At 38.2% G+C, this 21,651-nt stretch overlaps 1 protein-coding gene across 1 annotated transcript; it reads left to right on the top strand.

The window, feature by feature from the left end:
- Positions 1 to 19,041: 19,041 nt before the first annotated feature.
- LOC140835714 (uncharacterized) lies at positions 19,042 to 21,189 on the top strand. The gene is made up of 2 exons (XM_073201120.1): positions 19,042 to 19,789; positions 20,906 to 21,189. The coding sequence occupies exons 1-2, from the start codon at positions 19,042 to 19,044 to the stop codon at positions 21,187 to 21,189; spliced, it is 1,032 nt and encodes a 343-aa protein (XP_073057221.1).
- The last annotated feature ends 462 nt before the right edge of the window (positions 21,190 to 21,651 follow it).

The raw sequence follows: 21,651 nt of genomic DNA, 5'->3' as shown, positions 1-21,651 counted from the left end.
CCCAACCTTTCCACCTGATGACCCTATGAGAGTCGGTAAACAAGTCAATGTGTAATACTATCACATAGAGTCTCAATGTTGTCTTGGGTCATAAGGACTAATGGTGTACAACCATAAACTAGGACGTTTCCACTCGATAAGTGAGAACCACTTGGAAAGTTCTTTATGGAGGGTTGTTCAGTGAACTCTACCAGGAGCACCTATCTGCATGCTCGGACATCACAATGTCCCCTACCAATGAAACATGGTACTCACATCGCAGATACTAGTCTCAAACTCGAGCGTCCTATACCCTTCTTAGCGGCGGCTGAGATCGACTAGGAACTATTTAGATTATACAGTATTCCAAATATCAGTTTCATGATACTCATCATATGAGCATCTCATATTCTTTCTGTTATTTGTATATTCAAGGACTTTATCTATGCAACATGCATGGGTATAGAGATAAAGAAGTACCAAAATAATAATTTCAAATATTATTAAAATAAAGACTGTTTATACATAGAGTTTAAACATGAACCATCAGCCCACACTTGGCTCGACGTGCACCTAATCTAATAGTAGCTGAACTAGACGGTGCATCATTTGGTTTCTTCATGTCAAGTAATTTCTTCTGAGAGGATTCTGAGAAGTAAAAGGAGTAAAAAATTACCATTGAGGAAATCAACCCATGTAAAACGGGTGATTCCTGAACTGATTTTCTAGTCTCTTCAGTGATTACTTGTTTCGTCTGTAACTGCGCCGCTTCAGATCTTTGCTCAGTCATAATGATTGACTCAACTTCTTCTTCAATTCTTTTTACAATAGCCTCCAAGTTTATTTATTTTGAAGAGTTTGATTGTACATCCTGCTCCGCTTGTTGGACAAGTATGAATTCCAGCTGAATATCAGTAGTAACTGATCTAACAACTTCATCAACATTGGCCAATGATAAATCAGCGTCTGTGTAGAAGGTCTGTTCATCTAGGGAAGATCTTGAAGGTGCAAAATATGTGAATCGTTTTATGTCCTCAAGAACAAGGTCAGATACTTGCTCATGACCTTGTTCAATAAATGTCTCCTTAATTTGTTCAGTCTGAGCTTCTGTTGGCGAATCTTGCTCAGCTGATTTGGGACTGTTGGTCTCAACTAGTACAAACAATTGTTGATCCATCTCCCAGAGTTTTACTTTCATATGAAGATAGATAAGATCCAAGTCCAATTGTTGAAAAATATCTCGGTCGTTGTAGGTAGTTGGACCAATCATATCATAATTCAGTTTCAGTTCAGCAGTCACTTTAGCTAATCACTTCATCCTCATTATATCAAAGAAGTAAACTCTTATTTCTAGGGCTTGTGCGATGGTTATTGCTTTCACAGCTTTCAAAGCTGCAGACTCCAAATCAATATACTTCTGTAGGACTGATTTCTTCTTCAGGCGTTTCAGAAAGATTACAGTTCTAAACTAAACCCATTCATCAAAATATTGTAACTCCAGTCCAGCAAACTCGTTTATGTCACTTTAAATGAGATCAATTTGCGTCTGAACGGAGTTGGTTGGCCTAGGTTCTTCAATCATCTTACCCTTGCCATTGGGATCAGTTAGAGCATGAAAAATATTTAGCCTTGAAACAGTTTTATCTACTTTTTCGCAAATTACTACGCCCTTGGGTCGTGCTATTGGAAGGACAGTACTATGGATCACTGAAGTGGGAAGTGCGTGGAGATTGACTAGATTTAGGTCTTCACTAGAGTCGGTGATGATCTGCGGAGGATGATCAACTATCTTCTTCAGTTAAGGTTCTTCAAATGATTGTGAAACGTCCCAGATTCGACGACTGTCCTCACTGTACCAAGATGAATCTTTCCTACGTGCTTATGTCCTCACTCACACGCACCCTAGGAAACTTCCCAGGAGGTCACCCATCCCAAAATTGCCTCAAGTCAAACACGTTTAACTTATGAGTTCTTATGTGATGAGCTACCGAAAAGAAGATGCACATTATTGATATGAGTAGTAGATACCAAATCTTTTAAGCCCTCTTCAACTGTGCAGTCCATTACATTGAACAGTCTCGAAATCCCTCTCATTCCAGTGTAAGATCGGTTCATTCATGTTGCCTCCACCTAGAAGCCTGCTAGGAGCCGCTCATTGTTCGTGTAACCTCATGGCACCGGCGGTCACCTCCCGCCCTCTTAGGCACCGGGCCTCACATGCCCGCTAGCTTCCGCTTGGTTCGTCCCCGAACCACACCGTACTAAGAGAGATCGGCTCTGATACCAACTGAAACGTCCCAGATTCGACGACTGTCCTCACTGTACCAAGACGAGTCTTTCAAACGTGCTTATGTCCTCACTCACACGCACCCTAGGAAACTTCCCAGGAGGTCACCCATCCCAAAATTGCCTCAAGTCAAGCACGCTTAACTTCGGAGTTCTTATGTGATGAGCTACCGAAAAGAATATGCACCTTCTTGATATGGTAGTAGATATCAATTCTTTTAAGCCCTCTTCAACTGTGCAGTCCACTACAATGAACAGTCTCGGAATCCCTCTCATTACGGTGTAGGATCGGTTCATTCATGTTCCCTCCACCTAGAAGCCTGCTAGAAGCCGCTCATTTTCCGTGCAACCTCATGGCACCGACGATCACCCCCCGCCCTCTTCGGCCCTGGGCCTCACAGATTGTGTGATTTGAACTGACTGGATTGGATGGCAGGAATGTGTGCCTCTGCTTTAGTAGAAATCAGTCTAAGCTCCGAAATGGCTCCTGGAGTAGCAGTTGATTTGGTCTTTTGAGACCTTGGTTTCTTCAGAATTTGTGGAGAAGGTTTTTTCTTCGAATCACTGTCATGGACAACCAAATTTTTTTGGTTATCATTTGGCGAGCCATAGCCTTGACTTTTGTAATCTTCGTAGATTTTGGAGCTGCTACAATCTCGATTTCCTTCTTGATTGTAAATATTTCGCTTGAGAAATGTTCAGTTTTGTTTTGGTTGATTGAACGTTCTTGGAACTAAACACTTTGAATTTGTACATTGCCTCTACTGAATCAACGAGATTACATGGTAGTCTTCTAGAAAATAACTGAGAAACAGAGCGAATCTATTCGACTGCTTTGATCAACTGAACCATATTTGTCAAGATATGGAAGATGATTACTGACCATTTCATGCGGGCGCCCTTCATGATTGCAGTCATCACTTGAAATTTTTCTAGAGTGAGGACAGCAAAAGAACCTGCTTTGGCAAGAATTCCCTTGGCAACAATATCAGCTAGCAACTGAATTTCTGGTTTCAATTCCTTCTTTGGGTCATAAACTATGATTTTATTCCCATCGGCAGAAAGAATCCACATCTCTTCGACATCAGCTGCGGCGACTTCAGATAAATGGAGAGACTCTCAGTTGGCAGTTTGAATAGATTGCTAAAGAACCCTACCTCGATAATCATCGTATGGTTGTTGATGGTCATAGTTATCTTTCCGTCATCTCAGACTGAGCTGCTTTCATAAATTGCTTGATGCTCCTTTGGGTAAATATCTTGGGTTGCCATTCCCAAAAAATTCCTAAGACCTCTGGCTTTTATCTTCAAAAACATGTTTCGAATAGATTCATTAAAAACAGATAGAACATAATCAAATTCAATTGCCATAGCATTGAGAAGAAAGGCTGGGGGTTGGATTGCCATTTGGGTAGATTTTTCTACGAAAAAAATTAATTTGCTCTGAGTTTTGAGTATTTGAAATTGAATAAAGTGAACTGAGTAAAAAGCGGCACGAATATATGTGTTTGTGACTGTTCAAATTTTTGGACACATGTCAGTCCAAGGTTAATTCGTACAAATAGCATTTACTTCCAATGTAAATTTAGAATATAAATCAATTAAACTACTTGTAAACGAATTTCTATTAAGATTCAACGAATTGTATAATTAATGAAGTAATTTAAAAGTCACAAAACTTGTTAAGGAATTTTAGCGAAATCGATAATCAGTGAACGTATATAATAAGATCAGTTTGATCGATAACTCATTGATCAGCTAGAAGTTGAGTCAATTTAGTTCAGGACTAACTGATGATTTCTTATAAGTTAACTAACCATAATTCAATGTTCCCGCTAAATTAAGCATTAAGATAAATAAATATGCTCTAAAATACTTCTAAAGTAAGCAAACATAATCTCTGGTAGTGGCATTGTGAAGATATCCACTGTTTGTTGCTCAGTTTAATTGTATTCTAGTCTGATATCCTTTTTGAGAGCACAGTCTCTGATAAAATGATGTCTGAAATCAATATGGTTTGTCTTGGAATGAAGAACTGGATTATATGTAATCGCAATTGTGCTAGTGTTGTCACAAAAGATTGGTGAATCCTCTACGATGACACCATAGTCTCTTACTTGTTGCTGAATCCAGAGCAATTGAGCGCAACAGCTTCCAGCAGCTAGATATTCTGCTTCAGTTTTTGAAGTTGCGATGGATGTTTGCTTCTTATTGAACCAAGAAATCAGTCTGTCTCCCAGAAACCGACATGATCCACTAGTACTTTTCGGTCAAGTTTACATCCTGCATAATCTCCATCTAAATAGCCAAATATATTGAAACATGAATATTTAGCACACCATAAGCCCACATTTTGTGTGCCTTTAAGATATTCCAATATACTTTTGGCAACTAAAAATGCGATTGTTTAGGATTTGATTGAAATCTAGCACACATACAAACATCAAACATATATCAGGACGAATACTAGTGAGGTATAGTAAAGAACCTAATAAACCTATATAGAGTGCCATATCAAATGATATTCTCCCATCATCTTTATATAATTTAATTGATGAACTCATAGGAGTATTTACACCTGAATAAGTTTCCATGCCAAATTTCTTAATCAGTTCCTTCGTATATTTAATTTGACTGATAAATGTACCAATTTCCATTTGCATCACTTGCAGACCAAGAAAGAACGTCGGTTCACCCATTATAATCATCGCAAATATATCCTGCATTAACTTAGCAAATTCACTACAAGAAAAACGCTAAACGACAACGGATAAATCCGTTGCCGTAGGCCTTTAAAAATTGTTGTAACTGAGGGTGTTGTTGAAAGTCCGTTTAACCAGTCGCTAACATTAGCGACAGTTGCCCATCAAGTATGTTGTCAATTTTAGAGACGGTTTTTTAATGATGTCCGTCGCTAATATTTTTATTAAAATAAAAATATTACTTTTAATAATTTAGTAAAACTAAAAAATACTTATAATCTGACTATGCTAAAATATTCACGATCTTAAGTAACATTCATAAATTTAAAAAAAATTCAAACAAAAAATATTTATCTAAATCGAAACTAAAATTTTGTAAGAGAAAAAAATTTTAAGTGTTGTGAAGTAATGTGTAAAAAATGGATTGAGTATGCTGATATTTATAGACAATTTAGCGACGGTTTATGGTTGTACCGCTGCTATTAGCGATGGTAATTTCATTTAACCGTCACAAATTTAAAAACTTGCGCTCATTTTTGCGACGATTTTTATTAAACCGTCGCTAATTTAAAATTAACGACGGTTTTTGCTATAATTGACGCAAAATTAGCGACTGTTTTAGCAGCCCCGTCGCTAAATTAAATCATTCAAAACCGTCGCTATATTTAGCAATTTAATTTAATTAAAATCCTCGCTAAATTTAATTAAAAGCGTCACTAGTTTAAATTAAATCATTGCGAAATTTAATTTAGCGAAGGTTTTGCGGTGGTTTCAGCAAAACCGTCGCTAATTATAGCTACACTTAAAAAAACCGTTGTCATTTGTCCAAAAAACATGCTAAACGTTGAAAGACAATGGTTTTTAGATAACCGTTGTCGTTGACCCCTTAAAAGACAACAGTTTTTAGAAAACCATTGTCGTTGACCCCCTAAAAGACAACGGTTTTTACAAAACCGTTGTCAAAACGCACTTACGACAACGGGTTCACTAAAACCGTTGTTAAAAACTATACGACAACGGTTTTTGACAAAAACCGTTGTCGTAGGTGCGTTGTCGTTGGGCGTTTTTCTTGTAGTGATTTCTCATATAATTTGGTGTTAATTGACCCAAAAATAATATTGTCAACATAAATTTGTACGAGTAAAGTATGATCTTTCTTTGTAAATTTGAACAGAGTTTTATTAACTATTCCTACGATGAAATCATGATCAGTTAAGAATGTTAATAATTTCTTATACCAAGCTCAGGGAGCTTGAGACCATATAATGCTATGCTGAGATAATAAATATGATCAGGAAATAAATGATTTATAAAACCAAGCGGTTTTTCAACGTAATCGTCTTTTTGTATGTGACCGTTGAGGAATGCTCTTTTGACATCCATTTGATATATTTTGAAATTCTTGAAAGAGACGTAGGCTAGGAATATTCTTATTGCTTATACTTGAGCAACTGGTGCATCCTCTTGTTTGTACCTTTGTGCAACCAACCTGGCTTTGTTACACACAATTAAACCATCTTCGCTATGTTTGTTTCTGTATACCCATTTTGTACTTGTAATCGACTTTGAAATTGGTCTTGGAACTAAAGTCCAGACATTATTATGAGTAAAAATGATTCATATCTTCTTGCGTGGCATTTATCTAGCTCGGATCAGCTAGAGCTTCATCAGTTGTCTTAGGTTCAAATTGAGAAATAAATTCAGAGTATAAAAATAAATTAAACGATTGATTTTTAGATTTTACCGGATCAGTTGGATTACCTATAACCAAGTATTGTGCATGTGATTTACTCCATCTGTAGTTGGAACTGGTTGGATCTTTTCACGTAATTGTATCAGGTTGTAACTGAACATTTTTTTTAGCATCAGCTGAAATAGTTTCAGTTTGTATTTGAATATCAGCGTGATGTTCCACAAACTTATTATCAGGAATAGCTTACTGTTAAACTGTTTGACCACCACTTCGGTTTCAGGTTTTTGAAAGATGTTTCGGTTGATGTGAACTTATTCTTAATTATCATCCTCTAAGCTAATTTCAGTTAAGCGATCAGTCAGCTCAACTGGATCATTTGGCTTATCAGCTAGAGCAGATTCATCAACTAAAACATGAATTGATTTTTCTACATTTGAAGTACGTTTATCGAAAACTCAGTAAAGCCTTGCTAACTAATGAATAACAAAGAAAAATTCCTTCATCCGATTTATAGTCAAATGCAGTTAAATGATTTTTTCCATTGTTATAAATAAAAAATTTTGTAACTCCCAGATTCGACGACTGTCCTCACTGTACCAAAACAGGGTCTTTCCAACGTGCTTATGTCCTCACTCACACGTACCCTGTGAAACTTCCTAAGGGGTCACTCATCCCAAAATTGCCCAAGTCAAGAACACTTAACTTTGGAGTTCTTATGTGATGAGCTATCGAAAAAAAGATGCACCTTCTTGATATGAGTAGTACCAATCAAATCTTTTAAACCCTCTTCAACTTACATTCCCTTACATTGAACAGTCTCGGAATCCCTCTCATTCCGGTGTGGGATCGGTTCATCCATGTTCCCTCCACCTAGAAGCCTACCAGGAACCGCTCATTGTCCGTGCAACCTCATGCCACTGGCGATCACACCCACCGTCTTCGGCCCCAGGCCTCACATGCCCACCAGCTTCCGTTTGCTTCAGTCCCCTAACCACACCGTACTAGGAGAGGTCGGCTTTGATACCAACTGTAACGCCCCATATTCGACGACTGTCCACACTGTACGAAGACGGGTCTTTCCAGCCTGCTTATGTCCACACTCACACGCACCCTGGGAATCTTTCCAGGGGGTGACCCATCCCAAAATTGCTCCAAGTCAAGCACGCTTAACTTTGGAGTTCTTATGTGATGAGCCACCGAAAAAAAGATGCACCTTTTTGATATGAGTATTACCAATCAAATCTTTTAAGCCCTCTTCAACTGTACAGTCCATTACATTGAACAGTCTCGGAATCCCTCTCATTCCGATGTGGGCTCGGTTCATCCATGTTCCCTCCACCTAGAAGCCTACCAAGAGCCGCTCATTGTTCGTGCAACCTCATGGCACCGACGATCACCCCCCGCCCTCTTTGGCCCTGGGCCTCACACATTTGCAACCAAATATTTTGAAATAAGACACCACGCTTTTCTATCCATCCTAAATATCATATGGCTTTTTCAAATGATTTTTATTAATCATTGATCTATTCTGAGTATAACATGCAATGTTTACTACTTATGCCCAAAATCTCTGAGAGATATCGGAATCAACAAGCATTGTTCTTGCTGCTTTTTAAAGAGTTAGATTTCTTCGTTCAGCTACACCATTTTGCTGTGGTGTTCTTGCGGCTGAGAACTCATGCTTGATTCCATAATTTTCTAAAAATAGAAAAAGTTTTTGATCGAAAAACTCAATCCATCGATCTAGCCTTTTTTCTAACAATAAAAGTATTTTGAAAAATTTGATCAGTTGTGCAACAGTTTGGTCTTTTTATTTGAGAAAAGTAACCTAAGTAAATCTTGAAGAATCATCGACAATTACTAGGGTGTATTTCATTTCCCCTAAAGTCATGACTGATATAGGACCAAACATATCCATATGCAACAGTTTTAAGCATCTGGAGGAAGAGTTACTCCCTTTGTTTTTACATATAGATCTTAATTGTTTAGCAAGATGGCATGCTGAACACATTTTATCTTTTGAAAATTTAATCTTCGGCAGACCAATTATAATTCCATGATTACTTAGATGAGCGATGGATTTAAAATTTAAGTGGTTCAATCTTTTATGCCATAACCAGTTCTTGGATAGATTTGAAGTGACAAGACAAATTGGTTCATTAGGTTGATTAGTCCAACTTACTTTGTAAGTGTTACCACACCGATTTCCTGTCATGATGATGTCATCAGTTGAGTTATTAACTGTGCAGGTGTGCTTGTTGAACTCAACTGAGAAATTATTATCACATAACTGACTTATGATAATCAAATTATATTTCAAATTGTCAACGAGTAGAACATTATCAATAATAATATTATCATGGATAAACTTACCCTTACCCACGGTTCTACCTTGAGAAGCATCTCCAAAGCTGATTTTTGGACCATAATATTTGACTAGTTGGGATAAAAAATCAGCATCCCTAGTCATATGTCTTGAGCATCCGCTGTCCAGTTACCAGATTGAGTTTTTAGCTGATGTACCTGTCACATGTAGTCACACACAATGAATAATTTAGGTACCCACATTTATTTGGGTCCTAAAATGATTAGTTCTTTATGAACCAGACTTGGACCAATCTAACTAACTTTCCAGTTGTTCCGTTCCAGGTAGTTTTTCTCGTTTTGTGTGTGCTTAATGTGTTGTGTGTAAATGAGAAAATATGTGTTTTAGCCTTGTTCACCTGGTTTTTCATCCGATATCTTTTCCGGACATGCTTACGATTATAATAATTGAAATAGGCATTCCTAGAGTTCTAGTTTTCATAGCTGAACCATTTAGGTGAGCAGCTTCGTGAGTCATTTGAACCCGTATGGCTATATGATAGGTGTCGGTTTTACATGTTTTATTGCATTAGTTTTGTCTTTGTTTCCATTGTGAATGCGTGCATTTCATTTAATTTTTTTTTGTTTTAGAATTAACATTTTCATTTGTTCGTGTTTGACTTGTACGTGATGAATTTGCATGAAAAATGACCGGAGAATTGAAATCAGGACAGAAATCTACAAGTCACAAGAAATGAGAGTACTTGGCAGAAATCTAGGCGCTCGGGCGGTAGAATCTTACCGCTCGAGTGCCAGGAGAGATTTCTGGAAGCCTGGGATAGAAGGGTTGGTGCCCGAGCGGTAGAATCTTACAGCTCGGGCACTGAGATGTGCTTTCCAATATGGAAGACTTGGCGCTCGCGTGGTATAATATTACTGCTCGAGCGTGAGTGCTGCACCTCACTAGAAAAATTACATAAAGTTTGGCGCTCGGGCGGTGGAAACTTACAGCCCGAGCGGTACTCAACTTGGAAAAAATATCGATGATGATTTCATCCCTTCCAGGAGAATTTGCAAAAGAGGTTGTTCAAAAACAACCCTAGGACGTTTTTGGAGGATTATTCAGCAGCCAAGGAGCTTGGGAAGAGAAAAGAAGGCTTGGAGTGAAGATGTGATGATTTTCGGGCACCGTTCTCCGCATTTTCGTCGCAACTCATATTTCTATTTTAATTTAAATATTGTTTTGCCTAGTTTGATCATGACTTTGATTAGCTAATTTACATTATTTGTTGGATTTATGGGGATCCTACCCCGAAACCGAGTTTAGTTAATTCACATATCGACTTTTGATTTATTCTGGATTGTGCTATTATTTTCATTTTGTTGTTGAAGCGTAGCTAACTTTAATAACGATTTAATATTCCGACTGAGTTCGAGAGAATAGCCCGTGATAGGAAAGGACAACATAATCCGTGGATTTACAATTTACATAGAAATATGAAGTGGAATACGCATCGATAGTCATAGTCCGGTAGGGCGAAAGCTAGAAGATTTCATAGAACAACATACAATTCACCTTTGATAAATACTTAAAGAGCTTTAATTACTTCACTGAGTAGAATTATTTTGGCATAGCTCGAGAGGGCGTATTGAATTGGATATGAAATCTTGTCGGAAGCGTAGATCACTGTTGAATGAATTAAGTAAATGACGAGGGATAGGTGAACCGAGATTCCCAACAAATTCATTTCTCATTGAATATTTCGTCAATCATTTACCTTATTTATCTCATAATTTTAGTTGTGAATCACTTCTCTGAATTTTTATTTAATCATAGTAGTAGTAAACAATCATCCAAAGTGTCGTTGCTAAAGATTTTAATAACTGAGAATAATAATTGCGAAATACAGTCTCTAGTGGAACTATACTCGTACTCTGGTACATTATATTATTACTTGACATCGTGCACTTGCGATTATTTCGAACTTGAATTTTATAAATTTTACCCAGGATTTTATAATGCAAGTTTTGCTTGATCAAGTTTTTGGCGCCGTTTCCGGGGACTGTTAATCCACAATTTTATTCGTAGCTATTTTCTTAGCATTCTTTATTTTGTCATGTTTGAAACCTTCGATTTATTTGCAGGTATCTCTCTTGGTGCATGCCAAGGTCTCTAGAGTCTGAACAAGAGATATTCGATCCATAGACTGAAAGAACCCTACGCAGACGAAGGCAACAACAAAGGCTTAGAGACATGATGAACATAAACGAACGAGAGGAAGAGCATAATCAAGAACTAAGAGTCGAAGAAGCAAGGAGCATACCCATGTTGGAGTATGCGCAACCTTCGCTTGATGGAGCACGTCCAAGCATAGTGCGACCAACCGTCAGGGCGAAACAGTTTGAGATCAAACCAGCCATAATTCAGATGATCCAGGACACTATCCAATTTGGCAAAAATGCTCTAGATGATCCAAACACTCACATCGCCGACTTCTTAGAAATTTGCGACAATTTTAAATTTAATGGAGTGTCTGATGATGCTGTTAGATTGCATTTATTTCCTTTCTCTTTGCGTGACAAATCTAAATCTTGGTTGAATTGTATGCCTGTAGGTTCAATCACAACTTGGGAAGATATGGCCAAGGCATTCTGAAACGTCTGCTATTCGTTTTCTTAAATCATGCTAAATTTTTTTTCCTCCTTAATCTCCATAATTCAAAATATACATATATATATATAAAATACATTGACACCATTTTAATAATAAAACACCAACTGTCATTTAAAAATCCAAAGGAAAATAGTTAGAATCAAAAAATTATCCAACATTTTACTAAACCTAAAAATAATATTTGAAAAGTATAGCCCATACTATAACCTCTCAAAAACCACTCATAAATAAATAATCGTAAAAATATTTTTAACATAACTTAAAATCATAAATCATAACTGGTGAGGAAAACTAGCGTCGGTCCTCGGGTTATGTGCACCTTCAGTCCAGCAAAGTCAACCATTAAGACCTCCATTATCATTAACATCAAACTCATCTGCATCAACCACACCTAGTGAGTCTAAAGAGTCAACACACCATAATCTTGATAACAATTACTACATATACATAACACATGCAACAGTGAAAAATATTTGTACTTAACATATCGTTTTCATGAAGATGCATAACCATTTTCATAAAAAATTTCATGATTCATAAACTTTAAATAAAAAATATTTTAATAATGATGCATCAACTTTAAACATAAACATTTCCAAAAAAAATTCATAAACATTTTCGTAAATCTTTTCATATCATCATAAACATATTCATTTGAACATGCATAACTTAAACCTCAACCATTTCCTTTTCCTAACTCATAACATGTATCCTTCCATCATGATCATAAACATTTTTCCTTTTTATTAAATTCAGATCGTTAATTTTCCTCATCCTGAAAAGTCGATGGATCCATCTACATGTAACCACAGTACTGGGCGGTGGAGACACCAGCAACACTCTCACCGGTCAACTGGGACTTGGCCTATCCTCATCGAATGGAAATATGATCGTCGGGCTCCCTCTAGGACCTTTTCCCATAAATGGGCTCTCTCTGGGCCTTCTCTCTCACGATATCCCCATTCTTATCCTCATATCCTTAATAGTCACAATTATTTCACATCATTCAACTTTTTACATTTTCATCACTTTATAAAATCATGCATTTAATATCCTTTTCCTTTTAAAAATAAACATGCAACATATCCTTTAACGTTATCGTTTTTATCATAAAAATCCATAATCGTTTAAAATAGACATTTTTACATATTAAAAATTCCATAAAAAAGTAAAATAAGATATTAGCATCAAAAAATTTAAAATAACATTTTGACAGATTAAATCATAAACATTTAAAATAAAAATCTTGACATAAAAATACCTCAACATATAAAATTCCATAAACGTTTAAAATAATCCTTTTAATATATAAAATTCCATAAACATTCATAACCATTGAAAATAATCATATTAGCATACAAAACAGCATTCAGGACACTGCCATGACATTTACTAATTTCAAGGTGTAAAATGACCGTTTTACTACTGGACGTGAAATTCCTCGAATTTGAATTTTTCTTAATTACATTGACTCTAACATGTCCCAAAAATTATTTAATCTTACATGAAGTTTCTCATATTTTTATTTAGCTAATTCGATGAATTTTAATTTATTCTTAAATATAGCATGTTACTGCGTTTTAATCTCGAATAAAACCATACCTTAATATAAAATTCCCAAATTAAGAGCTTAGACTTTGAATAATTATTTGAGCTTAAATATAATTTTACATAATTTTATTAATCATAAAACTAGGCTTTTTAATTAATTCTTTAATTAACGTTCCGTGCGACGATTAAATCCCGGAATACTCCAAAACCCAATATTTTGATCCCAAATTTTAAACATAACATTTTTATCATTTATTCTACCCTTCCAAGTCATGAGCCACACCCGTGAACCCATGAATTCAATTCTAGTCTTATTATTTTCGTTTTTGACACCTAGACGAACACACTGAGCCATCTCCTAATTTACTCGAGCCAAACCCGAGCCAACCCACCTAGGAACTCTACTGACCAAGCACAGCCCATTAACCAGCCCTTAGAACCAATTTACAGCCCCTACACCTTGGACCCGAATGCATGCTTGTGTGCGTGTGTTAGTGTCCTAGTGTATTATGTTTCCTAGTTGCCTAGGACTCATCAAACCATCTAACCACTGACCATCCCTGACCCTTACTGACACTGGACCAGTCCCAGACCCGAACCACCCCTAGCCCGAGCCCCTGATCCACGCACAAGTGCGTGGGTGTGTTCCTTCGTGTGGCTCTGGCTCGAGCCACCACGAGCCCTGACCCTTCCTACCCCTCTTTGAACCATCCCAAAACATCACCCAGACCACAAAGCCCAGCCCCTACCAAGCCGCAGCCCCTTGAAAACTCTCGGCTGATCTTCATCACCCTAGGGGAAGAGTCCTATGCAGCGTGGACTCTTCCCTAGCCTGGCTGCGTGCATCCTAGCCCTCTAGGACTCCACCAGGCCCTCTCCCCCAACACTACTTGAGCCCCACCCAGCCCTGGCCAAGCCTCAAGGGACCATGCAAAACAACTGAGCCCTTGCATCAAGGACAACCCAACACACACTCACAGTTCCTTTTCAGAAATTAATCTTACGGTTACCAGCTTGTTTTATTCTTGTGTGCAGCCTTTTTGTGTGTGTTTTAGGACGTTATAACTTGTGTAAAACATCCTTTTCAATTCCTAATCATGGCAGCCCCTTATATACATGTAAATCATGATTTTTGGATCAAAACCAAGATTTAAAAATCCACCCTTGATGCATGTACGAAAATATATCAAGGTGTTCTTATTTTTTTCATGCAATTCATAAATAAATACATAATATGGTGTGATGATGAGTAAAGGAAGAATATGGCGTGCCTTGCGTATTTTACGCACGAATAAATGTTGACGATTGCGAAAAACGACGACGAACGATCATGGCTTGAATTTACATGAAAAAACCAAACTCTCCTTGATGTGCTTGTGGGTGACGTGGGAATTTTTGGAGTGCAAGAAATTCTGCATTTGTTGGCTAGGGTGGAGGCATGTGAATTGTTTGGTTATGGAGTATGTTTTTGGTTTTAAATAGTTAATTAAAACATTAACTACTAGCTTAGGCCCATTAACAAGTTAATTAGGCCCATTAAGCTCATTAGTGTTTAATTAAAAATATTTAAAATAATTTTGTTTAAATAAGTTTGTGAATTTATTAGCCGGGTTGCCAAAACGTTCATATTTTGTTGAAAAACCAACACCGATAAAATTTACGTCCCGACGTATAAAATCACCTCAAAACCCCTTATTTTCAAAAATATGAAAAAGCATCAAACATATTTTAATTAATTAAAACCAATTATTTAATAAAAACATTTTCTATTTTTCAGCCCTCGGTTTCCGTTCCTCGATCGCAACTCAAATAACCTTTAAAATTACATTTTAATGCGACCATGTAAAAAATATATTTTAAACATGTACATATTCACCACAAAATTAATTTATGCAATTAGAACAATTAATTGAACTACACAAGGAAATTAGTAACTCAAATGCATGTGGTTTGCGTGAACCTTCGAATTTTCGGGGCATTAAACATTCATCTTGAAATACTTCCCTCCCTAAAAACCCATGAAGCTGCGAGCGAACATAACTACCTTTTCTCAATTGGAGCAGGAGTCACTATACGAGACTTGGGAGCGCTACAAAGACTTATTGCAGGAGATGCCCAAATCATGAGTTGCCTCTTAGGTTAGTTGTCCAAACTTTTTACTATGGTTTAATTTCGTGTCACAGTACCATGATAGATGCAGCGGCATGTGAGAATCTGCTGAGGAAAACGGCCGAAGAAGGGTATGAGTTGCTGGAGGAGATGGCTGCTAGTAGTTATCACCCTCAATCTGAGAGAAACAATCAAAGGAGGAGTGCTGGAGTTCACCAGGTAAATGACTTTTCTGCAGTCACTGCACAATTAGAGGCACTTAATAGGAAAATTTACAGCTTGAATGTAAACGGAATAGAGATGCGCCTGCAAGAGATATTTTATAATAAATGCGGAGGAGAAAACTATGTTAAAGATTGTCAAGACAATGGTCCTTTCTATATAGATGAGGAGGCACCAGTAAATCAAGTGGGGAATCAAAACTGTCCTAGAAATGATCCATATTTTAACACATATAATCCTGGAAGAAGGCATCACCTCAACTTCTCATGGGGTGGGCAAAGCTGTCAGAATCGACCCCAAGGAGAACATCAGTATGGTAAGCAACCGATGTATCGACCTTAGCCTAGAGAGGAGAAGTCTAGTTTAGAGCAAATGATGTCTAAGTTCATATCATCCACCGAGAATAGACTAAAAAACCAGGATGCATCCATAAAGGATTTGGAGAATCAGATAGGTCAGTTAGCTAAAATGATCACGAGTAGAGATCAGGGCACCTTAACAAGTAACACGGAGACAAGCCCAAAAGAGCAAGTGAAAGCCGTAGCATTGAGGAGTGGAAAAGTGCTTGAACAAGAGAAGAAATAAAAATTAGATCAAGGAGAGGAAGAGGCTGACACGTCCACAGTTAAGTCTTCTAAATCTACACCCGCACCCAATGCACAATCTTAAATTTTTATCCCTCCACCTTTCCCTACAGCATTGAAAAAAGTGAAATTGGATGCGCAATTCGGTAAGTTCTTAGAGGTATTCAAGAAACTGGAAATTAATATTCCCTTTGCTGATGCTTTGATGTAAATCCGAGCTATGCTAAACTTTTGAAAGATGTCTTAGATAATAAGAGGAAATTGGAGGATCACATGACGATAAACTTGACTGAAAATTGCTCTGCATTGATGCAAAACAAGATCCCACCAAAACTAAAAGTCCCAGGGAGTTTTTCTATTCCTTGCATGATTGGTAATGTTGTTTTTCATAAAGCTTTATGTGATCTTGGTGCGAGTATTAACTTTATGCCTTTATCTGTATTCAGGAAACTTGGACTGGGAGAGCCTAAGCCCACAAGGATGTCCTTACAACTAGCAGAATGATCTATCAAATACCCTTGAGGAGTCATAGAGGACGTGTTGGTGAAAGTGGAAAAGTTCTATTTCCAGCAGATTTTGTAGTACTCGACATGGGAGAAGACATGGAGATGTGCTTGATTTTAGGGAGACGTTCCTTACGACTGGCAAGGCCCTAATTGATGTTCAAGAAGGAAAGTTGAGATTGAGAGTGGGAGAGGAAGAAATTACTACTGATGTCTTTAATGCTCTTAAGCACACACTGCGCGCTGATGACAGTTTTAGAATTGATGATGTGGATTCACTTGTGTGTAATTTTGTGCAGGATGCTATGAAGGACCCATTAGAAGCCACTTTCACTACTGAATTGAAGGAAAATGACTTGGACGAAGAGAGAGCGAAAATAGTGGCATACTTTAATGCCAACCATTCATGGAAGAAGCCGATAAGGATGAGATTGGAGGATTTGGGAAACTGAAGGGACTTGACTCCTCTGAAGTCAAGAATTGAGGACCCACCAACAGTTGAGTTCAAGCCACTGCCTCCACACCTAAAGTACGTATACCTAGGTGAGAAAAAAATATTACCTGTCATTATTTCTGCTGCTTTGACAGATGCAATGGAGGGAAAACAGTTGAAAGTTATTAAAGAGCACAAGAGGGCGTTTGCCTGGAAGGTGGTAGACATCCAAGGAATAAGTCCATCAATCTGCATGCACAAAAACCTGATGGAGGAGAAGTATTCTCCCCTTGTGCAACCATATAGACGACTCAATACAAAGATGAAAGAGTTAGTGAAAGCTGAAACTATCAAGCTTTTCGATGCAAGTGTTTTCTATCCTATCTCCGATAGCGCATGGGTAAGCCCTGTTCAGTGTGTGCCTAAGAAAGGTGGGATTACTGTGATCACTGATGAAAAGAATTAACTTATTCCCACTAGGATTGTTACAGGGTGGAGATTATAGGAAACTAAATGATGCAACTGTAAGGACCATTTTCCCCTCCTCTTTATTGATCAGATGTTAGAGAGACTAGCGGGACATGAATTTTACTGTTTTCTAGATGGGTATTCAAGGTATAATCACATTACTATTGCACCCGAGGAGCAAGAGAAAAACATGTTCAAGTGTCCTTATGGAACTTTTTCTTTCCGCCGTATGCCTTTCAGTCTTTGCAATGCCCCTATTACTTTTAAGCAATGCGTGACTGCTATATTCCATGATATGATTGAAACTTTTCTTGAAATATTTATGGATGACTTTTCTATCTTTGGCGCAAAGTTTGATGAGTTTTTGCAGAATCTGAACTCGGTATTGAGGAGGCGAGGAGACAAACCTGGTGCTGAATTGGAAGAAGTGCCACTTCATGGTACAAGAGGGAATTGTATTAGGGAACAAGATTTTGGAACAAGGGATATAGGTGGACAAGGCTAAAGTGGAAGTCATCAAGAACCTACCACCACCGACTTCAATAAAGGGAGTTAGAAGTTTTCTAGAGCATGCCGGGTTCTACCGGCGTTTGATTAGAAATTTTTCTAAAATTTCTAAACCTCTATCATCCCTACTCATGAAAGATCCACCATTTGACTTTAACTCTGATTGTTTGCAGGCATATGAGAACCTGAAGGAGCGCTTGGTGACAACTCCTGTATTGGTGGCACCAGATTGAGATATGCCTTTTTTGAGGTAATGTGCAACGCCAATGATACTGTAGTTGGTGCTGTCCTAGGCCCAAGATGGAACAAGATATTTCACACTATATACAATTCAAGTAAGACTCTAGATGAAGCACAATTAAATTATGCAACCACTGAAAAAGAATTACTTTCAGTATTATTTGTACTTGATAAGTTCCATTCATACCTGGTTTTGTCGAAAGTCATTGTATTTACTGACCTCTCTACATTTAAATACTTTCTTGCTAAGAAAGAGGCCAAACCACGATTTCTTAGGTGGATCTTACTACTCCAAGAGTTTGACCACAAAATAAAAGATAAAAAAGGTGTAGAGAATGTGGCAGCTGATCATCTTTCTAGGCTTGAGCATGTTAGCAAAAAATTGAAAATGATGAGACAGATGATTGGTTTCCAGATGAACAACTGTTAGCTGAAAAATTGTCCATAGTTTGCAGATTTTGCAAATTTTCTTTTTTCCGGATTTAACATTTCACCAAAGAAATAAATTCTTTTCGACGTGAAATATTATTTTTGGGAGGAACCTTTTTTGTTCAAAATCTGTGCAGATGCCATGATACGGAGATGTGTAGCGTAATAAGAGATGAGATCGATTCTCAGTCATTGTCATGACCGCGAGGTAGGTGGTCATTTTGGACCCGTACGAACGGCATCCAAGGTACTCGAATGTGGATTTTATTGGCCAACTCTATTTAAAAATGAACGTTGATTATTTGTCCTCTCTCGTGATAGATGCCAACGCATAGGTAACATTTCTAATTGCCATGAGATGCCTTTAAATAATATTATCGAGCACGAGGTCTTTGATGTTTGGGGGATAGAATTTATGGGACCGTTTCCAACCTCTTTTACAAAAAAAAACATTTTGGTTGCGGTTGACTATGTTTCCAAATGGGTGGAAGAAGAATCATATGCCATGAATGATTATCAAGTGGTGCTTAAATTTTTAAAGAAGAATATTTTCAACAGTTTTGGAATACCACGAGCAATCATTAGTGATGGTGGCACCTATTTTTGCAATAAACTTTTTGAAAAACTTTTGGGCAAATATGGAGTCAATCATAAAATCTCCACCCCCTATCACCCCCAAACAAGTTGTCAAGTTGAGGTATCAAATTGCGAGATCAAGAGGATTTTGGAGAAGGTTGTGGGAATAAATCGAAAGGACTGGTCGTTGAGGTTGGATGACGTGCTTTGGGCGTATAGAACTTCTTTTAAAACACCTATAGACATGACACCGTATAGGTTATTTTTTGGAAAAGCTTGTCATTTACCGGTTGAGTTAGAACATAGAGCTTATTGGGCAACAAAAGCACCGAATCTTGATTTTACTCTTGCAGGTGAACACAAGTTGCTGCAGTTGGATCAATTAGAAGAATTCTGGGGTCAAGCCTATGACCTGGCCTTGGCCTACAAGGAGCGTACAAAGAAAGCACACGAAAAATGCATATTTCAAAGGGAATTCAAAGAAGGTGAAGCGGTGCTATTGTACAACCCCAAGCTGCGCTTATTTTCTGGTAAGCTCAAGTCAAGATGGACATGCCCTTACATCATCACCAAAGTATTTCCATCGGGAGTAATAACTTTGTGAGATGGAAAAAATGAGCCTTTTACAGTTAATTATCAAAGACTGAAGCACTATTTGGGTGGCACATTGGAGCCACAAATTGGAGTCATTCGATTCCAAAACAATCAGAGCTGAGTGAAACCTACAGTTCAGCTCTCGACTATAAATTGAGAACTCGTTTAAAAAATTTAAAATTAAGGAGAGTGTTCGCGACCGAGCGGTAATATTTCACCACTCGAGCACGATCGCCTCTGTTATGACATAAATTCCAGCGCATTCGGCGCTCGGGCAGTAGCATCTCACCGCTCGGACGCGACTGTACATAAATTCGCCCCTCCTCTTTCCCTTTTCTCATTCTGCACAAAAATTTCAAAAATTTCTCTCTTAACCTACACTTATCCGCACTCATCTCGTTTTTTCCGCAGCGAAATCCATAAATTCAAGGTTTAAGCAACGTGGCTTGCAATCCTCCATAAGAATCAAGCGGCATCCTCTCTCTGGTCACCTTCTACGACACACTTCACTATCTCCATTGTATTTTCCATGGCCCCCAAGAAACTGAGAGGTAATCCCGACTCTTCCTCATGTTCTTCATTTGATAGAACTCGATTTGTGAATGAGGTGACTCAGGCTCTGTATGACCATGCAAAAATTCATTGAAACCCAATCGTAAAGAGGGTATTTTGTCGGCAATTTGAGGATAGGAACTTAGGGACTCTTGTGGAGTTAGAGAGGCGGGGCTGGGAGAAATTTTGAGATCAACCTAATGCGGCAGTGATATCGGTGGTTCAAGAATTCTATGCCAACATGGCAGAGGGGGCAGAAGGAAAAGTTTTTGTTAGAGGTCGACTTGTACCATTTGATTCTACTACAATTAACGCACTACGATAGTCGGCTGAGGTTGATGACTCTCAATTAGAGGCATTGGTCGCCAACCCAAATTATGAGATGATACTCGTGGCGCTGTGCTATCCGGGCGCGACTTGGAAACCGTTGGGTGGATCAGCGAGTTGTTTTGACGAGAAATATCTGAAAGCCGATATTGCCCTATGGTATCTATTTGTAGCGAGAAGGATGATGCCGGTCTATCACAATAGCAAGGTGCAAAAGGAGCGGGCGGTGCTACTGTTTGCCTTGACCAAAGGGAACAACATTAATGTGGGCAAGCTTACAAATTCTCAGATCATGATGCGTGCTCACAGCAGTCACATCAGTCTCTTCTTCCCCACCATTATCTCGGAGTTATGTGCGAGGGCAGGGGTTGTCTTTCGGATGCAAGGAATGGCTGCAACCAATGAAACCCATTTGTGTGGAGGACTTGCAGCGAAAGAGCGCGAAATGACAAATTGACTTCCCCACTGACGAGGTAGATGCAGGTGGATCGAACATCGTCGCCCCGCGTTGCCAGCAGCCACAACCCTGTTTGCGGTCCCAAGACGACAAGATGGATGAGACTCTCGCCTTCATGACTCATCAGGATCGAGTCAACGTGAGATTTAATGAACATTTCGCCTATGTCGAGTGCATGATGCGTACTATGCTCGTCCAAAAGGGCGTTGACCCAGGGACCATACCACCACCTCTGCTATTCATTCCCCCTTTCCATTTTCTGTATGAATATCAGTAGCAATGGATGCATCGGGAGTGCCACCACCTGAACACGATGAGATGATCCTTGATCAGGGGAGTTCACTATTTTCCCTTCTTTTCATTTTTTTTATGTTGCATTAAAATTTTGTTATAGCTGTTGTTTCATTATGTCATTTATACTGCATTCGTTTCTTTGTTATGCATGCGTGTGTCGTTTATGTG

This window comes from Primulina eburnea, chromosome 7 (genome assembly GCF_022965805.1).
Source record: "Primulina eburnea isolate SZY01 chromosome 7, ASM2296580v1, whole genome shotgun sequence".
Lineage (NCBI taxonomy): Eukaryota > Viridiplantae > Streptophyta > Magnoliopsida > Lamiales > Gesneriaceae > Primulina > Primulina eburnea.
This window is presented reverse-complemented; position numbering and strand designations above follow the sequence as displayed.